This window comes from Ctenopharyngodon idella, chromosome 21, assembly GCF_019924925.1.
Source record: "Ctenopharyngodon idella isolate HZGC_01 chromosome 21, HZGC01, whole genome shotgun sequence".
In the NCBI taxonomy this organism is placed as follows: Eukaryota; Metazoa; Chordata; class Actinopteri; order Cypriniformes; family Xenocyprididae; genus Ctenopharyngodon; species Ctenopharyngodon idella.
Genome location: NC_067240.1, coordinates 9,492,501 through 9,520,040, shown reverse-complemented (window position 1 = coordinate 9,520,040; position 27,540 = coordinate 9,492,501). Strand labels below are relative to the sequence as shown.

The 27,540-nt window shown below is 37.7% G+C and overlaps 1 protein-coding gene across 2 annotated transcripts in view; it reads left to right on the top strand.

The window, feature by feature from the left end:
• Positions 1 to 27,170, top strand: part of sfswap (splicing factor SWAP) — a 100,151-nt gene extending 72,981 nt beyond the window's left edge. For both annotated transcript variants that reach the window (XM_051877354.1, XM_051877355.1), the window contains exons 14-18: positions 7,431 to 7,750; positions 13,597 to 13,743; positions 19,341 to 19,505; positions 20,657 to 20,729; positions 26,451 to 27,170. In XM_051877354.1, coding sequence (XP_051733314.1) covers positions 7,431 to 7,750; positions 13,597 to 13,743; positions 19,341 to 19,505; positions 20,657 to 20,729; positions 26,451 to 26,516 — 771 coding nt within the window. In that variant the 3' untranslated portion in view covers positions 26,517 to 27,170. The remainder of the gene's footprint in view (positions 1 to 7,430; positions 7,751 to 13,596; positions 13,744 to 19,340; positions 19,506 to 20,656; positions 20,730 to 26,450) is intronic.
• Positions 27,171 to 27,540: the final 370 nt, after the last annotated feature.

The window sequence follows — 27,540 nt, the reverse complement described above, 5'->3', positions numbered from 1 at the left end:
GTCATCGTAACAATCTTATTTCCAGCAAATATAGTCATGTTGTGATGTATATCCTTGTCATAAAAATGAAATTACTCATTTCGCCCCTTTTGGACCTCATTGACTTTCACTGTATGGACAAAAACACTTTTTCAATTTATTTATTTTTTTTCCAGATAGTCATACAGGTTTGGAACAACATGAGGGAATAAATGAGGACAGAATTTTCATTTATGGAATAACAATAATAAGGGAATATCCCTTTAAAACTTAATTTTAGAATGGCTGATTATTTTGTTTTCATCCATCCATAATTTCATGTAATTGCAACAAGTCAGCAGGTCAAGTTTTTCCAAAAAATTTGCTTTTCAGCGATGTTATTGTTGTAATAGGTTCCTTCATGATTTCCTGTCAATTAAATAATCAGTGTGTTTCTTTCATAGTTAACTTCCCTGGTGGGAACCTTCCAGAATTTGTGTTGTGTTGCCCTTGTGTTGCCGTTATTCTACCAGGCAGCTTCTGACAGATGTCCATTCATCATATTGGCATACTGGAGAAAAACAAGCCAATTATTTAGACTTAAAAGCAGTATTTCTAACCCTCTGAAGATAAGAGCTCCACCAGCATTGAAACATTAATGGATTGTTTCATAATGACTAGCCAGTTTTTAGATTATTCATTGTTTACTTGATTAATGTGAACACATCTGTCATTCACTGCTCATCCACCAGTACTGACCAGAAGACAGGGCTTAATTCAGCCATCTTGACTTGTTAAAATGCAGCCATTTCCATTTTAAAGTGCAGATGTTCAGTATCCGTATTTGATGGGAATTAGTGACTTGTATACTTTTAAAACCTTTTTATTATTATTTAGGATGAAGACTTGATGTCATACAATGTTTAATGGTAAATAGTATGTGCACCCTTTCACATTTATCTAGATTTCTGCATAAATATGAATAATATTCAGTAGACAAACACATTCTGCTTCAAATAACACACAAGCAATGATATATTTTTGTGTCTTTATTGAATACACTGTTTTCAGCACAGGGTGGAAAAAGTAATTCAAGCCATCAGATTTAATAACAGGTTGATCCTTGTTTGGAAGCAATAACCTCCATCAAATATTTCTTGCGATTGTTGATGAAACTTGCACAAATGTCAGGAGCAATTTTGCAGTTACTTTTTACTAAACTGTTTCAGTTCAGCAATATTCTTGGAATGTTTTGAATAAATCGCTTTCTTGAGGACACACTCAAGCATCTCAATCAGGCTGAGGTCAAGAATCTTCTATTGAAGGCTGTCTGTTTTGTCCCTCATTTGCTTGGTCAGATGACCTTAGATTCTCTTACAATATGTCCTGATAAACTTGGGAATTTTTCCATTGATGATAGCAAGCTGTTCAGACCCTGAGGCAAGTCCATGATGGTCCCTCCATTGCTGTGCTGTGCCTTTTTTCTTTTTTATCGCCACATAGTGCTGTCTTTTTTCCAACCAACTCACCTTGAGTTTTATCTGTCCACAGAATATTTTGCACAGTAGAGCAGTGGAACATACAAACCACAAATTTGCGGGTGTTGTTTTTGAAAGACGTTTTTTCCTACCCAAGACTGATCAACAACAAGACTTTTAGAGACCCAACCTGACCCGTTTAACAAAATCTGTGACACGAACCACACCCGCCTTAAATCTCCTACATGAGGTAGACAAAAATCATTTTCTCATGTAGCCTAACACAAGCAATAAAACCAACATTAGGCATTCTGGGTTGATGCAATTTATTTTAACTGAATAAAATTGAATAAAAAATAACATTACCTTTTAAAGTATCCTAATGCTAGGAATATGGTCATTTATTCTCAACAATGTGAATGCCTCACTTGAGCATTAATTATTTGTATTCGGTACATTTCACTGTGGATTCTTTGGTAAATCAGTCACATTTCGGGACAGGCTTTGCAAACAGACTTTTACAACATGGATACGAAAGTAATGCAACAACATGTAAGTAACTGAGTTAATTTTAATACCTGATTTGTGACCAGTGATTTGTAATATGTAATGATTCATGTACAGTCTTTGTCTGTGTCAGTAAATCAAATCAGTGACTAAACAGTCAACTTCACATTGTTTCTCCTAGTAGTATGAAAATAATCTGTTATTTAAACTGTGATTAAATTATAGATAGAAAGCGATCAAAGAACGTTTCCTTTACAGTCGCTAGTGTTGTCAATCAATCAGTGACTCACCAAAACTCCCATTATTCTCAACGAATCTCTTATTTACATCGTGTTGTGACATTAGTTATGACGAAAGCATTCGTTAGTGTGCAGAAATTGAGTTGCCCTGACAAGATCACTGCATTCATGCGCTCAATCACAATCTAAATATAATGCCATAGATCTAATGTAATACTATAATAAACACTTTTCATGATTAGTTAACCTTGAGAGCTGTAATTGTAAAAACATGCTAAATGTTTTTAAGAGTGTTACACATAGAGAGTAATACTTAGCTTTTTCATATGCAAAGATGTTAGCCAATCACAGCAGTGGGCGTTTATACTGAAGTCTCACAGCAGACACGCCCCTTAAAACAGAGCGTTCAAATCAGAGGGCTAAAATCAGGGTAGGAAAAATGTTTTTATTTCTAAATTATGTCAATTTTTGAAGTAAAAATCATACTAACACAAGTGCACCCTAGAAAACATTATAAAACAATGCAGTTCATGACCCCTTTTAACAACACAAGTATGCTAATAGAACAAAGAATGTTTTAGTAGGTCTATCTGTAAGCTTAAAGCTAATAAACAGTATTTTAGTATATTCACTCTGCATTTAAACATGGTTATCTCTTCTGAATCTCAACAGTGTTTACCTGGCCGCTGGTCCTCTTTTCAGCAGCATGAAAAATAGGCAAAAACTTTTATCCAAATTGTGTATAGATTAAATACAGAAAGCAAGCAAAGCACACTCCCTTTAATATAATCATTATAGCTGTCAATCAGTTGCAGCGCAATTGTCTACAGTGCTCAACGCTGCCTTTAACAGTTTTCAGACAGAGCATGAACACACATAAGCACAGGACCATTTGAAATCAGCTGTCAGATACACTGAATTGAGTCAAAATAGTCTTATTGGACCCGCAGTCTGCCCATCCGACCCGCACCCACAGCAACTGACACGTAAATATTATTCCACCTGTTACATCAAACACTGTGTTTGTCTATTATTAGGACTTCAGTACTAAATCCAGTGAAAATCCAAAGGGTTCATACTTTTTCCATGAATCTCTGGTATTAAAGACAGGATATGCTGCATCACTCAGATGATTGAACTGAAAATTGTGACCAGCTTGCATTGTTTGCACGGACTAAGGGAATTTACTCTAAACCGGCCTCTCAGTCATTTTTTTTCCTATAATCCCTCACTTGCCATCCAGCATAATGCAATAGCTTTACCACTTCCTTTCAATTGCTTACAACTTCTCTCCCCTTCCAACTCTCATAAATCTACAAATCATTCTTCTCCCAGCAGCATTTACTTAGTTTTGCATTTTCACTGTCCAGCGGAGGTCAAGCGATTTGGCAGGTACTCAGAGCAGTGAGAATGCACACGACGGCTTTGAGAATCTTTAAAATCGCTTCATCATTAGCTGACCTCAATCAGAGATCCTATGGGAGGAAAGTGTCCTAATGCTCCAAATGAATGTCGAGATTATAGCTTCCCCATGGTCCCCAAGACCACCACAATAGTCTTTTTAGTGGAGTCGCAGGTTATAAACAATGTTAAAAATGCTTCAAAGATTCACTACCGTGGTTTAGAGATCATGCATATCAAAATGCTGAATTTGTGTTTTAGAGAAAAACTTTTCCTTGTTGGCAAAGAAAATTCTGAAAGTAAATATGAGGACCATTCTTTCGTAATTATGAAGATAATAGCTTTTTAGACTCCCGTTAGATGTGACATATTGTGTGCAGCGAGAAATCGTAAATAAACTCTACTCCCATTTCCCTGAAGTACCTTTGGAACGATTATCCTAAACTCCAAACTCACCATCTGCTCCTTAGAAAATTAGAAAAACAATAGCCTTTCGTTTAGAGAATCTAAAGAAAATCATAAATAATGGTTTGTTCCGGGAAGCCCAAGCTAATTAGCGTAGCGCTGAGTGTCAGCTCAATGTCTTTGCCAGAGTCGCTGTGCCTTGGTATCCGAGGAATCCCGGGAGAGCGAAGTAAACTGTGGCGAAGATCAAAGAGACTCATTCTAGGTGTCATTATTTGAATGAAAAAGGGTGTCTGTACTTTTGCTGGCTATAGGAGAGAGAGAGAGGGAGAGAGAGAGAGATTGACTATCCAGAGTGTTGTGCTGCTGCTCATGCATTTAAATGGCTCTTATAACACATGCCGAATCTGCCTTGTGTAGTCAATGTTAGGGGAAAATCTGTATGATTGAGGTCATCGTGTCAAAAGTTGAGGAAGATGGATCTACCGACTCTCCTCTGATGATGCTTTTCTGCTCTTTGTGACCTGGAGTTTATGTATATTGTGAAAAAAATATATATATACAAGAAAATGGCTGCTGGCTGTAATTGCACACTACACACCTGAGGCACTTCCTCCATGACTTTTCTCCAAGCTGTCAGTCCAAACACTTTCAATCCAGAAGAGATGGTTTAAAAAAAATAACAAAACTACTGTGGTAAAAACTTCGGTTTCTGGCAGTGTCTCTAGAGAATGTGAACTAAATAGCAGCAATTTACCCCACTTACATTTGTTTTTCTCTGCAAGTATGAGGAACAGATGGATTAAATATGCAGCGCACTTCTCGTTGCAGACGGAGCAGATGATTTTAGCACCGGGGTTTTAATGATTCTGTATATTTGCTCTTCTGTTGTTCTAGGTACCACCTCATTACATTTACTTGTAACAACCCCTAAAAGCTTCAAAACTATGTCCTCTGTTAGGATGTGTCTTATTGTCTCTGTACATCTAAGCATATTTATTATATATATATATATATATATATATATATATATATATATATATATATATACATATATATATATATGGGATTTAAAAGTGAGATTGTGGTTTTTATAATCAATTAACACTGCTTTTTTACATTTTTTACAAGATGGACAATATTTGTCACCAAAAAAGTAATTCGGTTTAACCGGTTTTACCGAATGACACTTTTGGTTATACCGAATGATGATATTTTCAAACCATGGCTGATATCTAGCTAGTTAGCTTGCTAGCTAGCTAGCAAAAGGACAAATAAACATTTTATATTTAGTACAAGTTTTTAAAATATTACAAAATTTTCCATGTTTTATAGCAGTTGTACCGAATGACCTGACCAAAATGACCAAAATGGTCCCTTTATATTGGTAACTCCGAATGACATCAATGAAATTAATTTTTCCGGACATTCTTTCTCATAACAAAGCAACGACTTCTACACATAATTTGTAATACCGTTTTGCACTATGTTGATATATGATGTTATAAAATAATGCCTAAATTAAAAATGTATACATTTATTACATTTTAAGATATTTTATTCACAAATGAAATGGCTGTAATGGCCTTTGGACGGTTAAACCAAATGACCTAATTAATTTGTGGACATTTCTCAGCATTTTAGCAATTAATATATGTGTACACTACCATTCAAAAGTTTGGGGTCAATCTTCGGTTTGCAATTTTTTACCATGTTTGTGTGTGAAGCACCCAAATAAAAACGTTTAAGAAAGAAATAAGGGGGATAGACCTTGCCGTTTGTCTCTTACTAGCACTCCCAACCTCCTCTCACTCAATCTTTCTCGCTCTCTCCCTTTCACTTGGACTTCTTAATAGAGTTCCAGTAGTGGAACAGCTGCTGGTTTTCATACTGTAGGGATTTAGACGAAAACTTTCTCCTTATTAACATGCACAATGACTAAGCTCTCTAACTTTGCTGACCTGGCATTCTGAGCTCCTCTCCATGAGTGTGTATTAGTGGTACTTAATAAGGAAGGCATCGCTATCGCTCATACCTTGAGTTATGGATTTCAACAAACCCCTAACCCTAAATATTGAACTTCTTAAGTCATCCTATGCAATTTGTCCTATGATTTTTGTGTTCTTATCATGTGGCATGTTGTGCTATTATTTTTCTAAGAAGTTAGAAGGATGTTAGACAATAAAATAGTCAAAAAAAATCCCACAAATTTGCATTGAAGATAACACCCGAGCCAGCCAATATCATACTTGAGACTTGAGACTTTTCTCCTTTGACTTAGACACCCTAGCAACTGTATAATAATGCTCTAGTAACCAAATTTCATCAAATGTAAAAATATACAGATGCCCGATTACGTGGGCTCTAGCAAGCATAATATTTCAGAGGGCACATTGTCCATATCTCTCGAAAACAGACTTGAGAGACTGGACACTCGTGCCACGCTCTCCTTCGGGGATTATCTAGCCAAATGTCAAGCCTTGAAATCAAACCCAATTCTCCGTCCCATTATGTAACTCCATCTAGAGAGTTATCAAATTGAATACACTTTGTAATCTCCCATCTACACCACGTACTTCAGCACCCTTATGCCCTGAGCAGCACTATCTTTTACATAGGAGACTTTCCTATCCAAGATAGAGAGAAGAACACTATTTCGAGATTAATTGGGGCACATTTAAAAATACTTTAGGATGATTTTGCGTCCTGGTTCAATGCTCCAGAGCTGTTTTTTATGACTTGTAGCCCTTAGATTTTGAGTCTGATTTTATTGAGCACGGTGCATGCTGTCGTCTCTCGTCTTTTCTGCTTTGTGATAAAATAGACTTTTTATTTCCTCCCGTGTGATGAACCGAGACCCGCAGATGTGGTTTCGACGGCATGAGCTGCAACGTTGATTGATGAAATTCCATTTCTGATGTGAATTCAGCAGCAGAGGGGATCACATTTAACCAGACAGACACATATTGAAGTGATTACGATTTGAAGAGAATGGCCAATTATGTTTCTGCCAGACCCATATTATACTGTGAAACAACCAGTATTTTTAATTAGCGCTATTTCTGGGGTGGAAGGAGTGAAGAGGAGCTATTAGGACCCGCGAAAAAAAGACTCAGGCATGGCTCTGGGGAACCATCCACATACATACTAAAGCCGCTTCCTTTCACATGGAGACATACACTGATGGCTAAAACCTTTCTAAATTGGATACGGTCCCTGAGACAACTCGAAGCCAGTTGTGGCTCTATTGATTGGGCCAGATGCGCAAATTTAGAAAGCCAGTGGGACCACCTTTCATCTCGTATATGCCATAATTTTGTCCAGAGAAAGCAGCCTGATTGGATTTTGCTCATTAAAATGCCAGTTTTCTTTCATGTGCCCGTCTCGGTTGCGCTTCAGGTCTCATGTGTCTAATCTCTCTTCCTTTGTTGTGTCTCTACAGCCATTGGTGTCGACCCTTCCCATGAGCGGTATCCCTCAACACGCTTCTCGTATACCAGGCTTTGACTATCAGCCCCTGGAAAACGCACTATCAAGGAGCGCAAACACCCCTGCTTCTCGTGTGACCACCACTTCCGCCTCGTCTTCCTCACGTGGGCCCGAAAGGGATCGGGATAGGGATAGGGATCGGGATCGAGAACGGGACAAGAGGAAGAAGAAACACAAGAGAAGGTCTCGGTCCAGGTCCCGTTCACGCTCCAGATCCAAATCCAAAACCAAGCACTCTTTGCCCAGTGCCTACCGCACCTTCAGGAGATCCAGGTATCCTCTCAGGAGTTGTAACATGTTTCCAGGAACGATTTAAAATGTTAAAAAGAGCTTGTTAATTGCTAATGCCCCATGCTTCTGGCTACATTTACTGAAATGTAATTATGTTTTTAAACTGCCTTTTCCATCTTTTTATCCATCCAAAATGTGTTAATCTAAGTAGCCTTTTAAGTTAAATGTAAAATGTGGTTTTAGGGCTTAAAAGTTGGAATGAATCATTGAAAAATTCACTTTTTAAACTTAGAGATGTGTTGGGTTTTTTGGAAATGGGTTTCTGCATAAATTGGCCCTAAAATATAATCTGATCTTGTTTCAACTATAGACAAACGCAATCTGCTTAAACAAATAAAACACAATGAGACATTTTTATCCAACATAGTGTAAGCATTCAGTGCAGGGTGGAAAAAATATGTGGACAATTAAATTTAAAGGGTTAGTTCACCCAAAAATTTAAATTCTGGTATCATTTACTCACCCATATGTTGTTCCAAATCTGTCAGATATGAGGATTAGTACATATAATTTGACTAAATTTACATAATTTTTGGGTGAACTATCACTAAACTTAGGGTCTCAGTGTTCACCAAACGATTCCTGTAATTTCAGATCAGATTTTCAGATAGGAATTCTGGAAGAATTTAGGAGGAATTGTCTTGGTTGAAGAATAACTAATGACCAGTATATAGAGAAATCAAAGGTAAAGCCAAGGTTTCACATACTTTTTTCCTGTAACTGTAATCAATAAAAACGTGTGGGGAGAATGGCTTGTCAAAAGTTTTGTCCCCAGAAACTTGAGGCAAGAATGCAATAGCCCACCTCTAAACTTTTGTTCACCCCTCCGCTGCCCTCGTTTTTTAATTTGTCCTCTTTATTGGAAATCAAGGCTGATTTATCATTATCCACTATTGAAGTTGATGTAATTACAGTCGCCTCATCACGCCCGTCCTGACATGCCATAATATAATTTCTGGAGATTAAATCATTTCGGCCCCAGGATTTAAATCACTTACAGTGTGTAAAAAGCCTCTCTTTCTTCTTTCTCTCTCTCCATCTCTCACACACTCTGGCTCTTTTCCTTGGTTATATTTCCATGCAAACTTGCCAAACAAGGGCAAAAAGTGTGGATATAACTCAGATAAACTTGCTAGGTGAAATATCGGAAGGAGTAAAACTGCTTCCCCTAATACCAGATAAGGAATGGCCTCTCTCTGTCTCTCTCTCTCTCTCTCTCTCTCTCTATATATATATATATATATATATTTGTAGGATAAATCTTGTGTCTGTGCAAGAGAGAGATTGAGATGAGTTTTGGGCAGAAGCTCTTCTTAGACTACTAATCTAGTTTGGCTGAGCCCCTGTGGGTCTCTGTAGATATCGCCTTGGCTTTTGCCATGTTCTCCAGCTAAGAGCTGTATGAGAAATCTTCCTATCCCTGGTGGTTTTCTTATTCCTCTGTTATTGAACTGCAGTTCATCCGCTTACTTCATAGGCTCTGCACCGCTGCGCAGACTGCAGCGTCTGCATTAAGATGACAATCCCATCTTCTAATCCATATCGTCCTACATCCAAGTTAATTTCTCATCGGGTATGGCTCCATCATGGCCTTCTAGTTTTACCCTTTTAGTCCTCAAATGACCTGAGATAATGAAAGTCTGTAGTTGCACTACACCTTTGTCAACACTCACCCATTCCATTATTTCTCTCCACAATCATGTCATTAGCAGGCCTGGAAATGTACGTTTCTCAGGCCAGACACGTTACCTTGTGGTTTTGACCTTGTTCCCTGATTGCTGTCGAGTGTTGGTGGGGCTTCAGACCATGAGTGTTTGTTGTACAGCAGGTCAGCGCGTGTTTGGACTGAGTCCTGGTCAAGTGTGTCTGAGCATCGCCACTTCAGCAAAGGAAATGAGTATTAAATGTGTTCAGCTGTCACCTTTTGTACTCTTTGCCAGTAATTGCCATTATTTGCAAGCGTATTTTGAGCTTGAGAAGAATTAATAAACTATTTGTGTCATGTAGGCATGAGAAAATTGAGGTAGAGAGCTAAAGTGCATGTCAAGTTTTCAAATACTATGAAGCATTTTTTTAAAGAGTGTTTTTAGGTCTAGATCTGATTATTTTTTTTTTTTTTTTTTTTTTTCCCGAATGCCCTTTAATCATTAAAGGGTTAGTTCACCCAAAAATGAAAATTCTGTCATTAATTACTCACCCTCATGTCGTTCCACATTCCTGTAAGACCTTCGTTCATCTTCGGAACACAAATTATATTTTTGATAAAATCTGATGGCTCAGTGAGGCCTCCATTGACAGCAAGATAATTAACTTTCAGATGCCCAGAAAGCTACTAAAGACATATTTAAAACAGTTCATGTGACTACAGTGGTTCAACCTTAATGTTATGAAGTGACGAGAATACTTTTTGTGCACCAAAAAAACAAAATAACTTTATTCAACAATATCTATTGATGGGCGATTTCAAAACACTGCTTCATGAAGCTTCGAAGCTTTACAAATCTTTTGTTTTGAATCAGTGGTTCGGAGCGTGTATCAAACTGTCAAAGTCACGTCCCCCAGTGGTGAGCCATTGAAATTTCGAAACACTTATGACGTAACGAAGCCTCGTTTACTGAAATCACGTGACTTTCGTAGTAATGATTCGAAACAAAGGATTCATAAAGCTTCGAAGCTTCAAGAAGCAGTGTTTTGAAATCGCCCATCACTAGATATTGTTGAATAAAGTCGTTATTTTGAAGCACAAAAAGTATTCTCAATGCTTCATAACATTAAGGTTGAACCACTGTAGTCACATGAACTGTTTTAAATATGTCTTTAGTAGCTTAGAGACAAATTTTGTTTGGTTTTTTTTGAAAATCATCCTTTTGAATTGCATTGGTAAAACATTTTTTAAATATAACCGACAGTGATGGCATCATTGTAATATTTGTGGATTGAACTTCTGTTCAAAAGTTTGGAGTTGGTAAGATTGAAATAGAAACATTATTGATGTCTTTACTGTTACTTTTGATCAATTTAATGCTTTTTTGCTGAATTAAATTTATTTTATTTCATTGTATGCAAATCAAGTCAAGGGAAAAGTAGTATTAACTAGATTGTTTGTTCATAAATCTCTTCTGGATGCCAGCAAACAATTTTCTAGTAAGATTACAGTAAAATGGCTGTTTTAACTTTTTCTTAATCACCATTTTATCTTTTTAATAGTGACCACAGCAATGATTTTGCATCAGTTTACCATATTTAGTGATGTATCTAGCATTTATTCCAACAATAACTATAATACTACAAAGAAACCAGAAAACTAGCTTTATACATGTAGCGTTAATAAGTGGTTTAAAACGAACATTAGCGCAAACCTAAGCCTATTGTGTATGTTTTTTTTTTATTACAGCTTTCATTAATAACAAGCCTATATCTCAGTCGTGACTCTGACTCTGAACACGGACATTGAATTAGTAATACTAGGGCCAGAAGTAATTAGAAAGCGTCTGTTTTCTGACATCAAACATGGCCAGTGTTGTGCCTCTAATTTTTGTTAGCGCTAATAATAACAGTGTCAGTATTTAAGCTACTCACTCATTTTTATTTGCTGCCTCCTGACACCTGACATCTCTTGTCTCCAGCTGGTACATCAACACCAGAGACCAGGCTAACATTTATCCTTAATGAGTATATCTGCCCAGTGTAGCGGAAAAAGAAAAGAAAAATGAAATTCGCCCTGGACACAATTATAATAAATGGAAGCAAATGTATTATGGGGGGAAAAAATAGTTTCCTTTTCATCTAATAATGTCTTTGACAGCCCTGCAGCAGATTATTAATGATTAGATTTAATGTCTGTTTTTCTTCTTCCTGTCTGTATAAATATTTTTTTTTCTCTCTCTCTCTGTTCCTGACCCCCGCATTTTTATTGCTTTCCTACTTTTCAGTACGTTCTTAGAGTGTGCATACAAGGTATTTATTTCAGTTCACATTATCCTTCTGAGTGGGTATATACATGTATGATTACATTTCAACCCACGCACACCTGTTAATAATGGCCCATCCATTTTGTTACAGGAATGTGTTCGTCAACATTAGATTGGATTTTTCAAGGTTCAGTGTGGCTCATTTTGTATAGTTATTGAACATTAAATGTATGATGTGGTCGTGTTCTGCAGTGAATTAAAATTCATTTTTTTAATCACTAGTTTTTATTTACATATTTTATTTTTTAACTCCAAATTTTTATTTGTTAAATTAACAGCACCACAGTATAAAGCCCAAAATATAGTTCAGCCGTCCACGTTTCGTTATGGTCTGTGCACTGTCCGTGTGATGTAATTTTCATCATTAAAGGATTAGTTCACTTATGAATGAAAATTTCCTGATAATTTACTCACCCCCATGTCATACAAGATGTCCGTCTTTCTTCAGTCGAAAAGAAATGATGGTTTTTGAGGAAAACATTTTAGGATTTTCTCCATATAGTGGGCTTCAGTGGGGTTCAATGGGTTGAAGGTCCAAATTGCAATTTCAGGGCAGCTTCAAAGTGCTCTACACTATCCCAGACGAGGAATAAGGGGCATATCTAGTGAAACATTCGGTCATTTTCTAAAAAAATAAATAAAAATGTATATACTTTTTAACCACAAATGCTCGTTTTGCACTGCTCTACGATCTGCCACGCATGACGTAATCACGTTAGAAAGGTCAAGTGTGACGTAGGTGAAAGTACAGATGGTGGTGCGCGTACAACAGCGCATGTGGAACATGAATGTTGAGATAGAAGTGTCCACTAGGTGGCAATACGCAGTTGCGATGTATTGTGCAGTAGTTAATGAAAAGTTCAAAAAGAGCAATACAAAACAAGAACAGTGAACAAAGCAGCTTATGATTCTCCATCAGTTTTGTTCTGGTTCTTGTTCTTAACTTTGCATGCAATGGCGGATCCGCCATTTTCTATCCTCCTTCTGTCTTCTTCTATCCTTCCACGCGAATGTCCTGTAAATGACACGACTCAGTGCTGCCCTCTGATGTCTTGTCGTGTATAGAAAAACAAATGTACTGCGCGTGTGTCGAACTCGCCCATTCGCGCTCATCCTCAGCTGAGTATACTTTGAAAGCTGTACGGACTGCAGACAAGGAAAATGAAGTATACCCAGGCCTTAATGCAGTGCTTGCTGTGAGTGAAATCTACTATAAATGTGCCAATTGCATCTTCATTGTAAGCTGTAAATTGCAACTACTGTCACTCTCTGCATTTATGACTTGCCATTTGAGATCAGTTTTAGACAGCTTGCACTGGAGAACAATGCTCACTGATTTGCTCAAATTTTCAAGGTCCACAGCATTTCTTCAGTGTTTACAGTGATTACTTCTGTGTACGTCTAGTGTAAGTCTATGACTGTCAAAGATAAAAGTGTGATTTCTCACCACACCTATTTCAGTGATTTATGTCAGATACTGGCAGGACATTTTTACATGTGGTTTTCAAAAAAAGTTTGCAGGATGTTTATTTATCATAAAAGATTAACAAAGGAATCTCACGAGCAAAATTTATATAACTATCTTTTTTTTTTGCCTGATAATACAATAATCACTTTGGTACGAGGTTCAGGAGCTCAACCTCTCAGTTATTTCTTTTTTAGAACTCTCTCCATCTCCCAAAAAGGTTTTGAAGAGACAATGGAGAACCATTATCAACTGTCACTTAACAGCATTGATGAGTCTAACCTGTGGGTTGATTTCTTGAGCAGAAGTCAGTTCTAACTTGACCATGTTTTTTTGTGTGCCTTCTCTTTCTTTCTTTCTTTCTTTCTTTCCAATCTCTCCTCCTTTCTCAGGTCTCAGTCTCGTTCACCCGGCCGCAGAGACCGACGAGCTCGCTCTTTGGAGAGAAAGCGTGACGAGAGGGAGAAGGAAAGCTACGGTCCAAGCACCTACCGCCTTGGCAGCAACCCAGCGCTGGTCAGGAAGCGCTCTAGATCAAGGTGGGTCTGGCACTTAGGCCATATCAGAGCTCAAAATGACAATTTTTTTTTGGCCACTGTTTTTTGTTTTGTTTTTTACCTGCTCTGCCACAAAAAAATGTAGTATTATTTTTAGTGATGCATTTGTTTAAATGTATTTTAAAGACTACTAGCTATTCAAAAGAATGGGGGTCAGTAGAATTTTTTTTTTTTTTGAAAGAAAAATAATGCTTTTATTCTGCAAAGATGCTTTAAATTAATCAAAAGTGACAGTAAAGACTTTTATTGTTACAAAAGATTTCTGTTCAAATAAACGCTGTTCTTTTGAACTGTCTATTCATCAAAGAATGCTGAAAAAATTATATCATGGTTTCCACAAAAATATTAATCAGCACAACTGTTTTCAACATGAATAATAATAAAAAATGTTTCTTGAGCACCAAATCAGCATATTAGAATGATTTCTGAAGGATCATGTGACACTGAAGACTGGAGTAATTATGCTGAAAATTCAACTTCGCCATCACAGGAATAAATTACATTTAAAAATATATTAAAATAGAAAACAATTATTTAAACTGTAATAATATTTAGCAATGTTCCTTTTTTTATTGGATTTTTTTGATCAAATAAATTCAGCCTTGGTAAACATAAGAGACTTATTTGAAAAACATTACAAAATCCTACCAACTCCAGTTTGGCAGAAATAATTTTTCTGTTTTATTAATACTATATTAAATATTTTCTCTATTTACACTGGCACATTACTGTGAATACAAAATATAATGACAGCAGGAAGAACATGTGTTTGTGTTAACGGCAGCTGTGATGAGACCTCATTTTAAACCCTCTAGCTGTATATCATTACAAGGAGAAGTTTGGCTGATTGTCAGCATGCGTGCCACTGTTCACAGTGGGTAAAAAGTGCTTTCCTGGTGTTTCCCCAGAGTCTGCACCAAGCATGATCTTTTCATTCGCTGTAATCCTTCTATTGAAGAGTCCTGTGAGACTCCACTCCATGGCACTGCTATCATCACCCTTTCCTCTCTCTCATTTCCTATCCTTTACCATTATTTTCTTACCGACATCCATAAGGTGCTAAAGCACCACAGAAAGAGACGGTCATGGCGACTTCTCAGATCTCACCCGGCTTTTATGCCACTGGTCTTTATCTGGGCGGCCCACTCTCTCCAGTACTCTTACAGCTTAGCTGAGACGTTTCTTCGTATTCTGCTGCCGTGGAGGTTGCAAAAAGTGAGAACAAGCTTTTTACACATCCCCTTCAAAGGGATGAAAATGCTCAGCATCTTTCATTACACCCTCGACCCTTTCTGGTTTGAACTGAGAGAGGAATTGAGGATGAGAGATAGATGGTTAGATCACTTGCAGGGTTTCAGTGAGATTTGCTTTGTTAGAGTGATGATAGAAGCATCTCAGATGCAAAACCTCACTTACTGTACATGCAACTAGAGGACGTTTGAGTGCCTGAGTGCATGCCTTTGACCCAGTAGCAGCTGTTGTCTTGGAAATATAACATAACAGCTGGGGTGCGAAAGTAAAATATCATTTTTCTCCATAGGATCATATATTGTTAACAAAACATGTAAATCTTTCAAGTCAGACCAGCCACAAGCTCTGAGGTTAAGCTGTGGTTTAGGCTTTTGTAGAAATCATAAGTGACTGTGATTTTAACTGCAAAAAAGAAATGTATTTATAGTCTAACTCCTTGTAAAGAACTACCCACCTGCACTACCCATGATTCTGAAGAGAGATTCACAAGTTAGAAAAATCATAATCCTATGTATATTACCATTCAAAAGTTTGGGATCAGTAAGATTTTACTGCTTTTAAAAGAAGTATTTTATACTCACCAAGGCTGCATTTATGTAATTTAAATAAATAAATAAAAAACAGTAATATTGTGAAATATTACAATTTTAATCCTCTGGTTTTCAAAACTTTTACGTTTTGAAATTTTAATTTTTTTTTTGCTTCATCGGAATGGGATGAAACTTGGTGACTTTTGTCGCATTAGCTATGTGAACACACAAAAAAATCATGGACATGATTCGAATATGTTAAAGGGTCGTAAAAAAAAATAGTCACACCCGGCTCCTTCGCGGTCAAAAATGACCGCCATAGGAAATAATTGGAAAATATACAAAAAAATACTAAAACTCAGAGAAACTTTTGGTGGGACAAACTACAAATCAGCCACTGTGCAGAAAAAAAGTGCACAGCAATGAAGGGGGGACACTCTAAAATGTCAAGAGTACAAAATAGACTCAACCAGTTTGACTGTAGTAAAATTAATGCAAAAACTGACACTTGAAATCAACATTTCAAACGAAAAAAATCTAAACCTTGACAAAAAGTAGTCTTTGAGAATGTCTAAGTATAAATCCAAATCCACAACTCAATAAAAATAAGTATTTGTCTAAAAACACTAGATAATTTATAAGCCATTTTATATAGAACTATATAGGAATCTAGTGGTTACACCATGGCATTACAAAAATAAAAAAAAATTTGTGTATTATTTTCAATGGGGAAAAAAATGGCTAATAAAAATAGAATAAATGTTGCATGGTATCATTAAAATACCCTCAAAATTCTAAATAATAATCAAAAAATATTATTGAACAAAAATATATTTCATTGGTTTTCCGGGTGGGTTACATTTTAATGGCTTCGGTCATTTTTGACCGTGAAGAAGCCAAGTGTGACTCCTAAACGAAGAGGACCAGAGAACTGTTTTCTATTTTTTTTTTTTTTTTTTTTTTTTTTTTTTTTTGAATATATTTTAAAATGTTATTTATTCCTGTGATTCAAAGTTGAATTTGCAGCATCATTACTCCAGTCTTCAGTGTCACATGATCCTTCAGAAAGCCCGTTTTTTTTATATATATATATATATATAAATCCTCCCCATAACGCAGCCTTTGTTGCAGTCATTAAAATGTTCAGTTTTGTTTTTAATTGCAAAGTAGTTCCTTTTCATTTCTTTATTAAGTTAATTTAGAAAAATGTTTGGAGCACTTCTTTGTTTGTTAAATTAAAGTTTATGTTTCTTAAAGTGACGACCGCAGCGGCCGACAGTGAGTTGAGCACGTTTGATCGATTTAGACTCTCAAATCAACACTTGTTTTACCTACAATAAAAGCCATAGATATAAAACACTAAAATAAACAGATCACAATGTTAGTTTAAACGTTTATTAGCACTACCACAGTAAAAAGCAACTTTTTTACAAGCTGAGGCGGGCTGCTCGTAACAGCGTGCGGAGAAAAAAAAAAAAAAACTTACTGGTTGTCTTACCTTACACCACAGCTATGCATCAAAAATCAAAGCTTCACCACTGAACATGGTCATTTTCAAACAAAAAACGAGACAACATGCTACAGCCAGAAGAACACTCACATATAGAGAAAGAGAATCGTGGAGAAAAAGCACTGCATCCGTATTGGAAAGTTTTAATTAGGGATGCTCATAATTGACTGGTTAACTGTTAACCAAGAAGTTTGACCAGTTAATACTATCATTAGATGGTTTAAAAAAAAAAAAAAAAAAACTGTAAACATATACTGTAGCTATAGATAACAAATCCTAATAACAGTAGCCTATTCAGAACAGAACCATAACGAAAAATAAAAGAACATGTTGCCTACCTCTCCAATTCGGCACAAATCCAAATGTTTCCATATTCGTGACGTATTTGAATGCTATACTATTATTTATTATGTAAATTATAGGCTTTGTACTTCGCTCGCGTTCCAACAGTACATCCTTCACATATGTGCTTTGTAAGTGAGGCGATAGTAGCTATATCGCTGAATGCAACAGATTGTACAGACTAGCCTATATATATATATATATATATATATATATATATATATAGAGCAGTGTAACTTTGATTGACTGTATTTTATTTTGATAATAAACAGGCTGATGTCAAGTTAAAAATGCGAGAACTGATAGGCTATGTTGTGTATGTGCGCAAGGCGCCGGCGTGATTTCTCCATCCAAATGCTGCATGTGCGTGTTGTTTTATGTGCTGTATTTGCGCATGTATAAAATTAAAGCCTTGAAAATAACATTTTGGTATTTTTAATGTCACACCGAAATGAACATCCCTAACTTTAATCCAGTTTCAGCCCTCATTTCTCGCTCTTCCAGCTGCTGTGTTGAAGGCACGCTGCTACACTAAACATGAGGACGCGCGCACGCAGGCTCCGAAATGAGACGCAGCTATGGTCTCATCGTGTTTCCGCCAGCGCAGCTATGCATATGTTTGTTTTACCATCATCAGCTTCTCATGGTTTATTTTAATTAATGGATGTCCAAAGTATTAAAAGGAGGAGAAGCCTAAAACAGGCCCGAAGCCCGGCCCACCTCTGAGCTATGACGTGAAAATCGGCCCGAAGCCCGGCCCGTGGGCCGTAAATAAGTCGGGGCCCGTCAAGCTCGGGCAGAAATGCAGGGCTCTAAATAGAAAGTTAAATAGAACAGAATTTATTTGAAATTAATATTTATAAAACATTTATAATTAGTTTCTGCTGATCTGATTCATCTCAGAGCGGAATGGCTTTATTTATGATTTAAATACATTTTTACTTTTTGGAGAAAATTAATGTAGAAAAATACTTCTAGAACTCACTGCAGTCACAAACTGCTCGCCTGTACAATAAACTAATGGGTAATCTTAACCTTGCCCATCAGATAACAGTAGGTGAAAGCTGTTATGTGTTTCTGTCTTTTTTACATTAACTTAGATCCATTTTATATATTATTGATTCAATTAGTCGTAATACTGTATGCCTCTTGTGGAATTCTTGGCACGTCTGCAGGTGTGCATTTTTAACCTCATTGCGTCTCTCAGGACTGCCTTGATCCACTCCCCAAACAGGTCTTGTCATTTTGCTACAGTGCCACGGTTAATTAGAGGTCACCATGCCCATTAACGGAAGTTTAGTGCTCCTTTAAAAATGTATTTTTCCACTAAAGTACCCAAGGTATTCAAATAAAATATTCATAAAGGACAGCCTTGGAGATAAAGGCCCCTTGATATGGACTGTGTGTGCTTGTTCTCTGGAGAGAGAGCACACACTATGACTGTTATGTATGTGCGGATGGCGTATTTGAGTCCCATCGCTGATGTGGTGGTGGATTCAGGGGTCTTCTTGGTAAAGGGATGTGTGGATGTTTTAAGACTTGACATTGTGCCACAGTGTTACCTCCTGTCACACAGTGACTCTCACTTCACTGCACTGTCCCCAGAGCCATAAGAAAGAAGGCTTTTTTAGCTCTATCATATGAACTTAAAAGAATAGTTCACGAAAAGTTACAATTATTTATTTATTTATTTATTTATTGTTGTTCTCAACCCAAATGACTTACTGTCTTCTGTGGAAGATGAAAGGGAAAAAAGCACCATAAAAGTAGTCCATATATCTTGTGTGCAATATTCCAAATCTTCTAAAGCCATACAATAACTTTTCTGCGAGAAATAAAGCAAAGCAGTACGTTTCATACACAGTGATGTAACCAAACATAATGCAACATAATTTGAATGTGCATATTTTGGGCTGATATATTATTTTAATAACTCTCTTTTTCAGATCACCTCATGAAAAGAAGAAAAGGAAGAGTTCAAAGGCATCGCACCATTTTAAGGGTTCCTCCTGTTCACCCTCGGCATCCCCTGACAGAAGCGGAGCTGTGGCCAGAGTCTCTGCAAGCCCCTCCCCTGCCACAAGCCCCGCCTCCAGCCTGGGGAGGTCCAGGTAAAGGGCATCTCGCTCTAATCCCTTTTTGTGAACAATCAGTCAGCATGAACCTCGCAAGAGAATTGCCCACCCTCTGAAGCTCAGTCTGGTTCAGTCAGAATCGTAGATGTCAAGCATATTTTTTTCCCCACTTTGTTGCAATATTAATTTAGGCTTTGCCAGGAGCACTGCGTGTAAGACACAGATGGCCTACGCAGTAACTTATTTTGATTTGGAAAATATTATGGTTTTAGGTATGATTTGACAACTTGAATAATTGTTGAACGAAGCATGAAAGTCTCAGACACTCAAAATCAACCATTATGACGTTTTAATTAAATGGCTTGACAGCATAATATGTATGAATTGTACAAAGAACGTCATTTTCTACATTATGGATAGGTTTTGATTTTTGGATACAGGGACTGACTTTTCTCTCAAGTTTCATCAAAAAGTTGCTTTAAACTCCCTCAGCCTTCAGTTGTTTTTTGCTGCTGCTTCTTTTACCTCCCAGTGCGCGTCTCTCTCTAAACTTTGTTTCATTTTTGCAGTTGTTGTGTCTCTTCCGGCATTGGGTGAATATTTCATGACCTTCTTTTGGTCGCTCAGTTTCAGCCTGAGATGTCTGTGGTGGTTACATACTCGCCACTCATCATGAATACTGTATTGGGGTGTTTTTCACAAAACCTAGCCAATTGGCAGACCTCTGTTTGTCTGTCACCGTCGCATTGTCTTTTTCTTTCTGACTTTTGCAATAGCATTTTTGCTGGATTACCAAAGAGCTCTATTAAACACTTAAAAAAGAATTCAGAGTACAGCTGCATGAATGCTAACTTGGTCTAAAATGAGAAATTGTATTACTCCAACAATCATTCAGGGTTGAATTCAAGATCCTATTAGTTTTTAAATGTCTTAATGGTACTACCCTAATATACCTTTCTAGTTTGTTGAATAAATATGCACCAGCAAGATCGCTTCACATCCAGTCTTAACTTGTTGTATTTAAAAACACTTCTAAAATTGTTGAGTCGGCCTTTAGTCATTTTGGTCCCAAGCTATGGGAGCTGTTCTTTTCTTTTCTGAGAATGTATTTCTCTTCTGTAAAGCCCTTTGTAAACACTTTTTAAAAGGTGCTAGATAATAAAGCTTTACTTTTGTTTGTTAAACAGGGATGGCTCTCAGGAGAAAGACAAGCAAGTGTCCTCCACTATTGTCTCTTCAGTGCAAACCAAAATCACTCAGGTATGTCATTTAAGAAATGATAAACTTTCATATAATGACAATGCTTTTGTGTGAACTATGGCTTTGAATTGATTAAATTATGTAACTGAATTAATTCCATGATATGCTGCTCAAATTTAATCACAATTTCATATCAATATTTGCAGAGAAATACCATCAAATGAAGATATTCATTAAGGCATCATTTTTATTTGTATTTTATTTATTTACTCTTTCCTTTTTATAATATAAGACATTTATCAAGACTACTTTTCGACCAAAAAACATGCTTTTTTTTTTTCTTTTTTTTTCTGGGCGGTCAAAATTTACCATAGTGTTTCGTGTTGCTTTTTCATCAGTAATTTAAAGGGTTAGTTCACCCAAAAATGAAAATTCTGTCTCATGTCGTTCCACACCCGTAAGACCTTTCATCTTCAGAACACAAATTAAGATTTTTGATAAAATCCGATGGCTCAGTGAGGGCTGCATTGCCAGCAAGATAATTAACACTTTCAGATGCTCAGAAAGCTAATAAATACATATTTAAAACAGTTCGTGTGACTTTAATCTTAATGTTATGAAGCGACGAGAATACTTTTTGTGTGCCAAAAAAACAAAATAACGACTTTATGACAATGTCTAGTGATGGGCGATTACAAAACACTGCTTCTTGAAGCTTCGAAGCTTTATGAATTTTTCGTTATGAATCAGTGGTTCATGTATCAAACTGCCAAAGTCACGCCCCCCAGTGGTGAGTCATTGAAATTTCGGAACAATTATGATGTAGAGAAGCCTCGTTTACTGAAATCACATGACTTTGGCAGTTTGATACACGCTCCGAACCACTGATTTGAAACAAAAGATTTGTATTTCTTCGAAGCTTCATGAAGCAGTGTTTTGAAATCGCCCATCACTAGATATTGTTGAATAAAGTCGTTATTTTGAAGCACAAAAAGTATTCTCTTCGCTTCATAACATTAAGGTTGAACCACTGTAGTCACATGAACTGTTTTAAATATGTCTTTAGTAGCTTTTGGGGCATCTGAAAGTGTTATCTTGCTGGCAATGCAGGCCTCACTGAGCCATCGGATTTTATCAAAAATATCTTAATTTGTGTTCTGAAGATGAATGAAGGTCTTACAGGTGTGGAACTACATGAGGTCCTTTTCATGTGCCACTCTTTTTTACTCTTTGATCAAAAAACATGAACTTTTTTTGTTTTTTCTATGTAAAATTGCTGGACGACCATAATTGACCATTGTGTTGCATCTTGCTGCTTTTGCACCATCTCGCCACATTGAACGTTCAAATAAATGTGTTATTTTTAAGAACGTGTCTTGCATTTTAATGCAAGAACACATTCTGTGAATGCCCTCTTGGACTGATATTTTTGACTAAAAGTTTGATTGCAATTTGTACGTTAAGCATTTTCGGGCTGAATTAATTTGTAGGGTTGAGGGTTTAGAATAAACCTCTATCCAGACTGCTTGAGAAATATCAGTACAGTGCTTCCTTGTAAACACTGTAATAAGCTAAAAAACAAAAAAAACACACACACAACTTTCGCTACCTCTCTGTTTAATTCAGCGCCTAAGGGGAAAACAGACTGCAATTGTGAAGCAGAGCTGATGAGACCCTTAGACGCTTAGTAAGGCTTTAATATATGTAATTTAGAGCCAGACGCTCTCAGTGGTCTGTGTTTGCTGAGCCTTACGTGCGGAAACTAAGAAATACAGTGATTTGGTTGCATGACCCTGTCGCCAGGGGTGGTGGGTATGTAGGTGTGTGTGTACGTGTATGGGAGAAAGGGAGCTTGTCGCTATCGCATGCTGATTCAATGCTGCTGTCAGTCTTTGCAGCTCTGTTATGATCTCTGGCCTTGTGCAGTGAGGATGAAATGCAGAGTGCGCTCGCTTTCCTTCCATTTGCTTATTGTTATACAGAGCAGACGAAAGGTAGCTACTTTGCGCGTTTAAAAAAAGTCAGCTGTGTCAGAAAGAAGAGGAATGCGAAAAATGCATAAGAAGATAAACAAAGTACTGCGTTTCGCTCGCAGCCATCTGATCCTCGACAAAAAGAAGTCAGCTGCATAACAGTCTTTTTATTTTTGCCCTCTTTGTTCTAAAAAAGTCTACGGTCTTGACATGGTTTCAGATCTTTTGGAAACCTAATTCAGTTCCCTTTTCTCCCGCTATACAAAATCAATTCTGACACCTCAGAACTGGGGCAGGACTTCCAGGGGGCAATGTCTTGCAAAAACGAGTTGGCTCTTATTAAAACCAGCAACTGCTGCTTGAATCAATAGAAGCTTGGTTCACCTTGACAAATAACTACCGGCAGGAACTTCTGCAGGCTTGTGCATGCTTACATTTCAGTTGCATGAGGAAGTCCCTATGTTCCCATTTGCTCCCTCTTGCCCAGGCAACGAAAGCTCCGGGCCGCACGGACCACCCGTAGATCCTGTGTTAGGGAAGCAGGTTTCAGCTCAGCTCAGTTTGATCCCTTGCCCGTAGCCCTACCACATGCAACTATGATCAGATTCTCCAGAGGAGAATGTTCCAGCTCTGACATGCACATCCTGACTATTGATAGAGGAAGAAGTGCTCTCATGAGGCGCTCCGGTAGAGACTGGCGGGGTTTTTTACAACCGGCAAATGAAACGCTGGAACATTAAAGGCTGGGGAAGTGTGTTCTTAATCTTAGCACAACTCCCCTGGGATTTTACGAACCCTCTATCTGCCTGTCAGCCGAACAACAAGGGAGGCTGGTTTATGGTTCTCCCTGAGGAACACAATAGTCTCTTTTTCTTTTCTTGTGCTCTGTACTGTCCTCCTCATCCTTAAAATTTTGGCGCTTCTTTTCTTATTTGTTACCGATTAGCATGGGTGGCGTGTTAAGGGTGGCAGGTGACTGATGGTTTTATCAGGAGGCGTTTATGGGTTGCAAAATGTGCCCTGGCAGGTTATGAGTATATTACTGTCGTTGTGCGCAAGATAAGAAACTGAAAAGGTGTTGCATTTCCAAAGTACCCCACTGTGACTCTGGGGAAAAAGACATCTTGTACTAACTGATGAGTTAGAATGTTGAAGTCTTTTCATGCCTTTATTGAATTGTACAGTATATAGATCAGGGAAGCATGGGGACCTCAAGCCAGCGATCGAACTCGAGTCACCGGAGGCGCAGTTGCTCTATATGTCGGAGTGCTGGCCATAAGGCTATTGGCTCCGACAGACCATTGTTTCATTTTTTTTTTTTATAAAAAAAAAAAAAATTGGAGTGAGTTCAGAGTGATATTGAGTGTGAGATTTCGAAATTGCTTTTAAATGGCCTGGGCCTGTGATCGAACTGCCACCTCTTTGAACTCGAAGTGGGGCGATCCTCTGAACTCTGAAAATGTAGGTACGAATGTGGGTTATCTGTCAAATTGCTTGGAGGTCTGGACCCAAATAGCTGCAGAGGAACCAGCCGACTGCAAAAAGCAGTTCTTAGTCACAATTACGACTAGCTCTTGTTTGGTCGTTTGGCATCAGAAAACAACAACGCTTATGTTTCCATCGTGCAAGAGTAGAGTTAGGCGGCCATATTCTCAGATATCCTCACGCTTCAGCCAGCTGTGGTCTCATAATGAGCTCTAATCATACTGAAGATATCCTTCTTTCATTGCAGTAATCTGCTCGGGTCAGCTGGAAGCTCAGAGAGCCTTTTATCCCAGCTTAGTCCTGCCACTCTAATGTACTGGATCAACACTCCATGATCAGAGAGACATATTCTCACTGGTTCTTCGTCTTTTAGCATGTATGTGCGTTCGAGTAGTGGTATTTGTGTTTTGATGTCGTACATTTGAATTACAACAATACAATTGAATTGAACAATACACATTTTGGGATGCAATTACTGCCTCATGCTTGTCTAGATCAGCATTAGGCAAAATTAAGAATTGGCTGCCTTTAAAATCATGAGTTGGAATTTGAACTGAATTAGCCATGCAATACAGGAAGTTGGTTTGGAATTTGAATTGGAATGACAAGAAAAGGAATTCCATCCATCCATCCATCCATTTGTCTGTTTAAATATGAATAGAATTAGATAGAATTCCTTTCCTTGTCATTAATAATCGTAAACTCTGACTTAACACATTTCATGTTTCAAAGGCCACCATGAACCTTGTTTTTCAAAACGTCACTTTTAAAACCTTTTTTTCCCCCAGAACATTCAAAACTGGGTTTTTTTCCAAGCAAACATGTATCCTGGCAGACTTTGCTTTTCTAGAAAAGAAAAAAAAATCTTTTTTTGAATTTAAGTTTTTATTTGTACTTCCTTAAATTAAACATTTTACATCCTATTCACTACCTTATTTCATATTCAATAATTGAGCTGTAATTGAAAATGCATTTTAAATTATATTCTGAATGGCACACAATCTTGGTGCGTGGTGATGTGCACGAATCTCCAACCGAGACTCTGATTTAGTCCGCTTTGATAACAGTCATTAGCCTCTGTATACTATTTCATGCGATTCATGTAATTTTGTGGTTTCACTCCCCTAAAATGACTTTCATAATGATTTCACCCTATGAAGGACAACTTCAGACCCTTCTCTCCAGAGGCACATTGGTCCTTGCCTGTGTTGTTTGTGCTTTTCTTGACCACTTGTTTGTTTAATGATTAATTCTGCAGGGGCTTTATTGGAAATTCAGGGTTAATAACTTTCCTTCGACTGGACGAGGGGGTGGAAGGCGGCGAAGCCTTTAATTCTGCAAACGTCAATGAGCAAACCTTGCTCCTATGACAACCGTGCAATTCAGCCACGTGTTTCGAAAGATTATTTTACTGATTTGATATATAATGGCTGAAGTAAAGAACCTTGAAGTAAATGTATGCTGGTGGTAGAGAAAGGCGTCATTGCCAGAGAACAGGCCAAAATGTATCTGTAACTGTAGCTTATTAACTGATGTGTTCTTGCATGTAATATTACATTTTATAGGAATATTCTGGGTTCAGTACAGGTGAGCTCAATCTATAACATTTGATTACCACAAAAATTAATTCCTACTTGTCTGTTTTCTTTAACACAAAAAAGGATAAATCTGGGTTACAGTAAGTCACTTAGAATGGAAGTGAATGTGGCCAAGAATAAATGTAAGTGCCTTTATGAAATTATAAGCCTCACATTACTGCATTTAAACCCTTCCAAAATTGGCTCCATTCACTTCTGTTTTCAAATGAGGAATGTTTTTGTGGTAATCAACATGATTGAGCTTAACTTCTAATATTCCCTTAAGTAGTTTTGTTTGGAGTTTTCTTTGATGCAAATTCCATTTGTATGAAATCACTGACACCAGTGCATATTCATTAAGCAAATGTTTATTCAAGTGCCAACCCATGCGGTCTTTGGTGTCACATTCTCCCTGTGGGCTCTTAGCATGCAAGCAGCCTTGGGTAAGGTAACCTGAGCCACATCGAAAAGAAGGGAGGCGTTTGAAGAGCAGGAATCCAGTTTGCCAATGGCCTTCTTTTTCTATAGGATGCCACTAAACATCCTGCATCCATATTTAGCACGTAGGATTCTCATACATACAAAACCAGAAGCCAATCTGAATTTCAAATTGCGCAAAGTTGTCTGCAAGCTTATGTATTCATGTTTCTGTTTTCTCGTCCTGTTTATGCTATGATTAGTTTCTCTCCCAAACTCTCCCCTATGAATGGTGTACTAACTTTTTCTCCGTTTTTCGTTTCTTGTAGGACCTCATGGCGAAAGTGCGAGCAATGCTCGCTGCCTCCAAAGGCCTTCAGCCGAACTCCTCCTGAGAGAGTCCTACAACAACCAGGCAGGATCAATCTCCAGCTACATCTCGCACGGCAGCAACAGCCCTCCGGCCAACTACTGGACTGCTGTTCGCCTGACAAGCTGCACAATGCTGGACGCTTTTATCCCTTTATGTATGCCTGTTTGGACCTTGCTAGCTAGTTAGATGTTTTTATTTCGCCTCCAGATTAGCATTAGGCATGGAGATCGTCTTTATTTTGAAGGTGCAGTTGGAACCCAAGCAGGTGTAGAAAAACACAAAACCAGCAGCAGATGGTGGAGCCTCGGTCCTGCTGTGTGTTTTAGCTGTAAGGCAACAAAAAGAAAGAAGTATTAAAGGCATAATTCCTTGGATGCAACTAAAAACAAATTTAAATTGCGTTCTGATGACTGAGCTTTTTCCTTTGTAATATTGTGTCTAGCAGAGGGACACGGTTATATCCTTCTGTGAAGGATAATACTGTTTATTTTCTCACCTATCTCCTTTTTTCCTCTTTCTCTGAGCTCTTTCCGATAGGAAGTCGTCGGCTTTCTTGTTTCTGTTTTTTTTTTTTTTTTAATATGTGGCCTTCGGTATTTCATTTCTAAGTTTGTACGGGCCTAATTTTGAAGCTACTTTGTAAAACCATCAATAAAGATTAAAATTAATTATCCAACGCAAGTGTGGTTGCCTTATTTTCCACAAGCGACATCTCGTCATGTTCGCCTCCTGCTCCGTCTGTTTTTCATTTCCTGCACCTGCGAGCTCTGGCCTTTCGAATGTCGGCGCATGTACTGCATCCCAGCATGCACTCTGCATGATAATTAGGTCCCATGTTCTGCTGAAGGGTCCGTATGAGTGGTGCTCTCCGGAGAGAGAGAGAGAGAGAGCAAATGGTGGGAATCATGGTCCATTTTAAGTGAGCCTTTAATCTCATGGCGGTTCAGCCCGCAGAGGCGATGCGGCAAGTCTCATTTGGTCCTGCGAGAGAGCGAAATGGACTGGTAAAAGATCCCTGGAGCAGCTCGGTCCCATCCAAACCCATA